General features: G+C 45.6%; 1 protein-coding gene across 1 annotated transcript; it reads left to right on the top strand.

Annotated features, from left to right (window-relative positions):
- The first annotated feature begins 2404 nt into the window (after positions 1–2404).
- MYOCOS (myocilin opposite strand) lies at positions 2405–5472 on the top strand. The gene is made up of 2 exons (XM_037739096.1): positions 2405–2976; positions 5158–5472. The coding sequence occupies exons 1-2, from the start codon at positions 2747–2749 to the stop codon at positions 5300–5302; spliced, it is 375 nt and encodes a 124-aa protein (XP_037595024.1). The 5' UTR covers positions 2405–2746; the 3' UTR covers positions 5303–5472.
- The last annotated feature ends 2673 nt before the right edge of the window (positions 5473–8145 follow it).

Here is an 8145-nt window from a genome sequence, read left to right as displayed (position 1 = left end):
CGGAGAATGATGGTTTCCAGGTTCATCCATGTCCCTACAAAGGACCCAAACTCATCGTTTTTGATGGCTGCATAATATTCCATGGTGTATATGTGCCACATTTTCCCTATCCAGTCTGTCGTCGCTGGGCATTACATCTTGTCCTCCCAAATAGCACATTCCTTCTATTGTGGTTTTATCATCAATATAAAGAAATAGACTGCAGCCTTGAACTGGCTGAGATTACTTGAGATGGCCTCAGGTGATCCTCCCACCAGGCTGGATCCAGGATGTTATGAGTAGAATTTTCGATGCTGCCAAAGAAGTAGCACTCGAATATAAATTTCCTCAGCAGGGCAATTTACTTCTATAGGAGGGTGCGGCTCACAGATGGAACAAAGGCAAGTGCACACCTGGACAAGGAGGGGAAGAGGTACTTATGCCCTGAATGAGGTTGCCCCTACTGCTGTGTCATTCCCCTATTGGCTAGTGTCAGATTGCACAGTCTAGTCTAATTTCGATTGGCCATTTTAAAGGGGGCAGGTATATGAGCCGGAGTGGGGGGGTTAGAGGGGGTTGGGTAGCTTGGCGGGAAGGACGGTTACCGGCAGGTCAGAGCAGATAAGAAGGGGTCAAAGCAGGTGACTGGAGCAGGTGACCAGGATGAGTCAGGAAGGGGCAGAGGACCAGGCGAACAGATGTAAACTACTGATTAGAACTGGTGGAAAAGGTTGTTTACTGAAATTACAAGGAAGTTAAACTTTAAAGTAGAGAATTAAAGAATAAGAGAGCTGAACATACTGATTCTTTGAAGAGAAACTTGGTGTTCACTCTATCTAACAAGGAGTTCAAGGCGGCAGTGAGCTGTAATCTCACCACTGCACTTCAGCCTGGGTGGCAGAGACCCTGCCTCAATAATAATAATATATTTTAAAAATTAAAAAAAATGCAAGAAAGGCAAATTAGGGATTTTTGCGAATATCTTCTGAACCCTCATAACTGCCCTAGAAGATAGTATTATTCCTCTTTTACAAGTAAGAAAACTAAGGCTTCTAGAGCTTAAATGACTTGCCCAAGATCACTCAGATAAAAGTGGGAGTTGCACAATCAACTCCTTTAATTTCAGAGCTGAAAAACCTGCCAGCATAGCAGAGTGCTGTGAATTATCAGGAACAGGTGAGATCAGTGATTGTGATGGCGCTGGGAGAAGGGGTGTACCTGAATTCGCTTTTTAAAAAGTAGTCAATAAAGAGGCTAGGTCACAATGTCGTATTTACCAGCATCTAAGATAGTGCTTCCCCATTGCCCACGTGGCAGAAAGCTCTTCCCCTGCTCTGCCCGCAGGACCGATCCTCTCCCTGCAAGATCTGTGGAGATTTCTCAAGGACATGGTTGCAGGGATAAATTGTGTCAGCTGTTGCTTTTTAAGGGCGCAAATCAATCTGATTAAACCAAGTTCCTGAGAGAGACTGACTACGGGAGGATGAAAGGGGAGTACGCTGACGCTGGTGGTTCATTTTTGACCTTTTCTCTTTCCGAAAACGTGGAGTAGCTGGTATGTGGGCACAGAGTATGTCATGAGGACATTTTTTAGCAAATCCATGAGCTGACACGTAAAAGCTGACCTGGGATTAAAAGGTAAGTCAGTTGGGCATCCTTATAAGAACAAACCTTTCTGGCCAAAAGACCAGGCTGGCAAACTCCTGCTGTTGCAATTCCTGCTCTAGAATGACAGAGTCACCACATGAGTGTGACCTGGTGTCTAGGAATGGGAATTAATCTAATTCACCTCCTGTTTCTTTGGAGATGGCTTGGCTCTGTAGTGGAGAGAATATAGCCTTTGAAGCCAGACAGACCTGGGCTCAAATTCTAGCTCTGTGGCTCCTGAAAATCTACCTAATTTCTCTACTGCTCAGTTTCCCCATTCATTGAATGAGGATCATAATATTTACCATGTAGGGCTACTGTGGTTATCAAACAAGATGAAGTAAAAGGGCCAGGCATGGTGGCTCACGCCTGTAATCCCAGCACTTTGGAAGTCCAAGGAGGGCAGATTTCTTGAGTTTAGGAGTTTGAGGCCAGCCCGAGCAACCTGGTGAAACTCCGTCGATTAAAAAAATATGGTAATTAGCCGGCATGGTGGGATGCACCTGTAGTCCCAGCTGAGGATACAGTGAACTGAGATTACTCTGTACACTCTAGCCTGGGTGACAGAGCCAGACCCTGTCATACACACAAAAAAAGGGACAAAGTAAAAGGACACCCCAAGGTGACTGGCAGTAAATGGGTGGCTGCTACCTCTGTTACCAAAATCAAGCCTCCAATCTCTATGCCATGTGCATACCTGGACAAGCAGCTTGGTTCCACCTGCAGCCTTGTGTCCCTTTCCTGCTCTTTAGAAGGTAACTGTTTCAGGAACAAAGCTCTGCACGTGTTAGCGACGCCAAGCAGCCCTGTGAGGAAAGGGCTCCAACTGGAGTGGCCCCATTAGAGGGGAACCGGCATGGGGCAGGGCTGCTGTGCAGCCTGGGGAGATTCAGTTCACCTCTCTGGGCCTCCAGTTTTTCAGTGGTATCTGGGGGTAAGGATAGCTGCCCATTGCATGATTGGAATAATCACATTTATCCTATATAAACAACCAACAGGGACTTGACTCTTACCTGCCCACTCCTTGCAGTAGGGATTTAGGAAATATCTGCCTCTTGACCTGGATGGGTGTGGATGAAGGCCAGACTGTAGGGAGGACCCACTGAGAGTAAGGCAGTGAATGTCCTCTGCAAACTGCGCCATGCTGGACCTACCTGGAACATTCCTGACCTGTGAAGAATATGTGCCAGCACTTGTGTTTTTCATTTACAGCTGCAGTGACCCTAAATTCCTCAAATTCCCTGAGTGCAAGGCCATGGCTCAGAAAAGCCCTGTGGACAACACCATTAATCTCCCCTACAAGGACCTGACCTCCGAGGTGACCAGGCGCAGAGTCATCATGACCACCAGGTACCCAAAATCTTTCCTGTGGATTGCTTGTGGGATTGGGATAGAGCATAACACTGAGCCCCAGCAAGCACCTGAAACTGTAGCTGGCACTGGTTTATTTAAATGTATTCAATTGCTGCTGCGAGACACACTTCTCGGAAGCGGAAACTGCTTTGTCATCCATTGCGAAAAACAGACTTTTCCCACATGGCCCTTCAAGGGGCAATGACAGCCATTTGTGTATGTTTACTGCGTGGGTGGTAATGGGATAAACTTCAATTGGTGGCTCTTTAGAGGGCGAGGAGTGGGGATCACTTTGTTTTGTTTTTGTATTTTTTGAGACAGGGTCTCACTCTGTCACCCAGGCTGGAATTCAGTGGCACAATCACAGCTCGCTGTAGCCTCAGCCTCCGCCTCCTGGGGCTTAAGCAATCCTCCCACCTCACCCTCCCAAGTAGCTGGGACTACAGCCATGCACCACCATGTCTGGTTAGTTTTTTGTATTTTTAATAGAAACAGAGTTTTGCCGTGTTGCCCATGTGGGTCTCAAACTCCTCGGCTCAAGTGATCTACCTGCCTCAGCCTCCCAAATTGCGGGGATTATGGACCAGAGCCACTGTACCTGCCCACGCTGACACCTCTAGCTTGAGCTCTTTGTGGGGTATATTATGAGATTAAAAATAATCTTACTAAATCTGATTAAGAAGTTGGTAAAGAAAAAATCAAAATTATTGATTCAAATTAGAAAATACAGACTTCCATATAATATTGTTTACAATGCCCTTTGATCTTTGAGTTTATTAGGATGTAAGGTTTTAGCAGATTGATAGGAATTAGGAACCGTTTCTTAGTTACCATACACGAGAATGTTAAATCTTTGTTGTTAGCAGTGCATGGCGAATTTGACACCACGGGTTTAGACCATGAGAGTGGCCGTTGTCTGCAGGAAGCTGTGCTCCCAATGCTCTGAAGTTCATCCAAGAAAAAAGAGATGGCATAATTTTAGGCCTCTCCTAGGCACCAAACAATTCTCTTGCTATTATCCCACATCCTCACAGCAACATCAGGGATCAGCTTTCATTGGGAGATGGCAGCAGTGAACTTGTGGCCAGATTAAAATTTAAATTTGGATTCCAGTTCTGCCTTTTACTGGTCACATGATCTGGGTAAATCACCTTCTGTCTCAGCTTCCTCAGCTCAAAGGTTTAATGTGAGATATGGCTGAGATTCTATATGTGGTTGATTTCTAGGTAATTTCCAGTCCCTGGAACGTAGTAAGTGTTCAGGGAACAGTTAAATCTGAACCTGTAAAAGCTTGACGGGCTAGTCCTATGCCCTTGAAGGCAGGGTTTGCCCAGCCCTGAGGAGGATGGGAAGACCCTGGTGTGCCTCAGCAGAAGGGGAGGTGAACCCTGCAGCCTGCAGATGCGGGCAAGTTAGGCCAAAGGGAGCTGTGAAGTGAACCTGGGGCTGAACTGGCCCTACGAAGAGCTGGAATGCAAATAAAACATTTAGAGGCAGCCTGCCCCATGCCGAAATGTACAGAGAGCTGCCCATTTGATGGGTAGAACTCCTGCTCTAATCCTAAGAGAGCTTGGAGGATGATGGTGGAGGAGCGAGGGAGTAGACTCCAACTCTATTCATGCCAGGGCACCAATGGAGATAGATGAGTTCACTCTGAAGAGAGCTGACTGACAACTAAAGTGTACATAGAATATATCTCATATCTGCAGAGTGAGTGTGGGTGGAGGAGCTTGGAAGGAAGTCCTCCAAAATGTTAACTATTCTCTTTAGATGCTGGCATCTGGGATGTTTCTTTTGCGCCCTCTTTTTTGTTGTTTTGAGACAGGGTCTTACTCACCCAGGCTGGAGTGCAGTGGTGCAGTCACAGCTCACTGTAGCCTTGATCTCCTGGGCTCAAGCAATCCTCCCACCCCGGCCTCCCGAGTAGCTGGGACTACAGGCACATGCCACCATGCCTGGCTAATTTTTAGTCTTTTTTTGTAGAGACAGGGTCTCCCTATGTTGTCCAGGTTGGCCTTGAACTCCTGGGCTCAAGTGATCCTCCCACCTCAGCCTCACAAAGTTCTGGCATTACCCAAGCTAATTGATGGGTGAACTCCTGCTCTAACCCTGAGTCTATTCTATTTTTTAAAAAAGCTTATCTTTATAAAATGACATTCAATGTCCCTTTCTTTCTAGAAAAGAGATAATCACCCAGAAAAGTGATGAAGCTAAGATGCTCTCCCACTTGGATTGGGAACAAGCCCCTCCCCCTCACAGGACCCACCTCAGAGTACCTCCTGCCCCACCTCCCTCTCCAGCTGAGGATCCCACAGACTCCTAAGATAAAAACCTTAAGTTACTTTGAAATGAATTCTTACACAGAACTCCAGAAAATAGTTTCAGTGGTGTTCTTGAGGTTTGTCTTAGAAGACTCTTGAAGATCTTTGTTCTTTCCTATTTTTCTTCATCACCTAGAATTACCATACAGCACGGTTTACCCTTGTGAATATACTTAGTCATTTTGATTTTTCAAGCCAAGTCTCTGATACAATATGCATAGACTTTGATCTTTAATATACGTCATGTTATAGAACTATTGCCGTAGTCAGTTATATTTAAATTAATAAAGAATTGTCACGCCTTGTTGTTTATTACTGATTCTGAATCCGTGAAAAGGCCAGGGCTTTAAAGTCCAGAATTTAAAGATCTTAGGTAGTGGGAACCCCGAGGTAGCTGGATTTTCAAAACACAACCCAAGACACTACAGTCATGTGGCCCTGTAACTAACTAGCTTAATGGAGCGGCATTTCCATGCTGTGTGCTGGGGCTAGGGTGGTTGAGTTTTATGTTTATTGACAATGTTTTTAAAGTTTGCTTCTGGGAGATTTCAAGTGATTTTCAAACTCTGTAACGGAAAACTCTACCCTGAAAAGCAGCCAAGTGCAGAGTGTTCTGCTGGGGAGAAGTCTATTGCTTGAGTCCCCTCCAAGCTCCTGGACCTCAGCGTACCTCTAAGGACTCCCAGAGCTCTTCTGAATTGTTTGAAGGCATCAAAAATGTGATAATCCTGGCATACATACACATGTAAGAAAGAGTCCTGCATGCCATCCTTTATTTCATCTGCTTCTTCCTAGAGATGTTCTCTCTTCAGGCCTGCCCTTATAAATGTGCTCTGGCTTCCCTATGAAAAAGGGAGCTAAGCTTCTGTACCCCATTGTGCGGTTGGGGTAATCACTCTATGATCTCCCCCGTCCCTAACCCCAAGCGTTTAATAGAACCAATGTGCCTTTGTTAAAAAGAAAAAGTGCTCCAGTTCTTCTACTCCCAGAGTAGCGGGCTGTGCCATTGGTGTGGGTCGGGCTCCTTACCTGTGGCCTTCAGTGGTGTGAGGCAGGGGAGGAGCGTGCACTGAGTGTCTGTCATTGCCAGCTGGTTGCTAGACACACAAGCTTCCTTTCCTCAGTCTGGGGAGGAAATGAGCCCGCACTGTCCAATAGGACAACCACTAGCCACTTGTGACTACCTCAATTTAAATTCATCAAAATCAAATCAATTCAGTTCTTCAGTCATACTAGTCGCATTTCAAGTGCTTAGTAGCTTTGTGCAGCCAGTGGCTACCATATAGGATGTTGCAGATAGAGAATGTGATTGCCATTAAAGAGAGTCCTATACAGCCAGGCATGGTGGCTCACCTCTGTAATCCCAGCACTCTGGGGGGCAGAGGCAGGTGGATCACCTGAAATCAGGAGTTCAAGACCAGCCTGGCCAACATGGTGAAAGAGTGTCTCTACCAAAAATACAAAAATTAGCTGGGTGTGGTGGCGTATGACTGTAATCCCAGCTACTTTGGAGGTTGAGGCAGGAGAATCGCTTGAACTCGGGAGGTGGAGGTTGTGGTGAGCCGAGATTGTACCACTGTGCTTCAGCCTAGGCAACAGAGCAAGAATGTCTCAAAAAAAAAAAAATTTCTATTAGACAGTGATGGGGCAGAGGTTAACATGTCCAAGGACACACAGCCAGTTAGAAATAGAATTGAGGAGACGTCAAGGTGGGAATGACTAATTCTTGTGTTAGTTTTATTTCCATTTGGTTTCTGAACACATTCTAGGATGTTCTCTCTTCATTTGTTCAACAAATATTGCATACCTACTATGTGAGCAAGGCACTGTTCTAGGTATATGTCATTGTACAAAACAATCAATCCCTACCCAGTGGAGTTTATATTCTAATGGAGAAAGGTTAATAGAAAACATACACAATGTAAGGCCAGGTGCAGTGACTTACACCTCTAGTCCCAGCACTTTGGGAGGCCAAGGTGGGCAGCTTGCTTGAGTTCAGTTTGAGACCAGCCTGGATAACATAGCAACCTCATATCTACAAAAACATACCAAAAAAAAATTTAGCTGGGCATCGTGGCGGGCACCTGGAGTCCCATCTACTTGGGAGGCTGAGGTGCAAGGATCACTTGAGCCTGGGAGGTGGGGGTTGCAATGAGCTGAGATTATGCCACTACACTTCAGCCTGGGAGACAGAGTGAGACTCTCTCTCAAAAATAAAACAAATATACAAGGTAAAAACAGTGAATTATACATCAGGAGATGATGAGTATAATGGAGAACATGTGTTAAAGCAGTGAAACATGGAAAGGGAGATTTGAAGTGCCCATTGGTTGCAGCTTTAAACAGGTGGTCTGTAGGTTTCTGAGTCCATTTTCACACTACTGATAAGGCATACCCAAGACTGGGGGAAAGAAAGAGATTTAATTGGACTTACAGTTCCGCATGGCTGGGGAGGCCTCAGAATCATGGCGGAGGGTGAATGGCCCCTCTTACTGGTGGCGGCAAGAGAAAATGAGGAAGATGCAAAAGCAGAAACTCCTGATAAAACCATCAGATCTTGTGAGACATATTTGCCACCACGAGAACAGTATGAGGGAACCATCCCCATGATTCAAATGATCTCTCACGGTGTTCCTCCCACAACATGTGGGAATTATGGGAATACAATTCAAGATGAGATTTGGGTGGGGACACAGCCAAACCATATCATTCTGCCCCTGGTCCCTCAAAATTTCATGTCCTCACATGTCAAAACGAATAATACCTTCCCAACATTTCCCCAAAGTCTTATTTCAGCATTAACCCAAAAGTCCACGCTCCAAAGTCTTATCTAAGACAAGGCAAG

This window comes from Cebus imitator, unplaced genomic scaffold (genome assembly GCF_001604975.1).
Source record: "Cebus imitator isolate Cc_AM_T3 unplaced genomic scaffold, Cebus_imitator-1.0 Scaffold62, whole genome shotgun sequence".
NCBI classification, from domain to species: Eukaryota; Metazoa; Chordata; class Mammalia; order Primates; family Cebidae; genus Cebus; species Cebus imitator.
The sequence above is the reverse complement of the archived record's forward strand: the minus strand, read 5'-3'. Positions and strand labels throughout refer to the sequence as shown.

What these genes read in the sequence shown, in the direction of transcription:
- MYOCOS (XM_037739096.1), top strand. Translation starts at nt 2,747, where the DNA reads ATGTCCTCTGCAAACTGCGCCATGCTGGACCTACCTGGAACATTCCTG. An exon ending in AGAGTCATCATGACCACCAG is followed by an intron (nt 2,977 to 5,157) that starts GTACCCAAAATC and finishes CTTTCTTTCTAG; the next exon opens with AAAAGAGATAATCACCCAGA.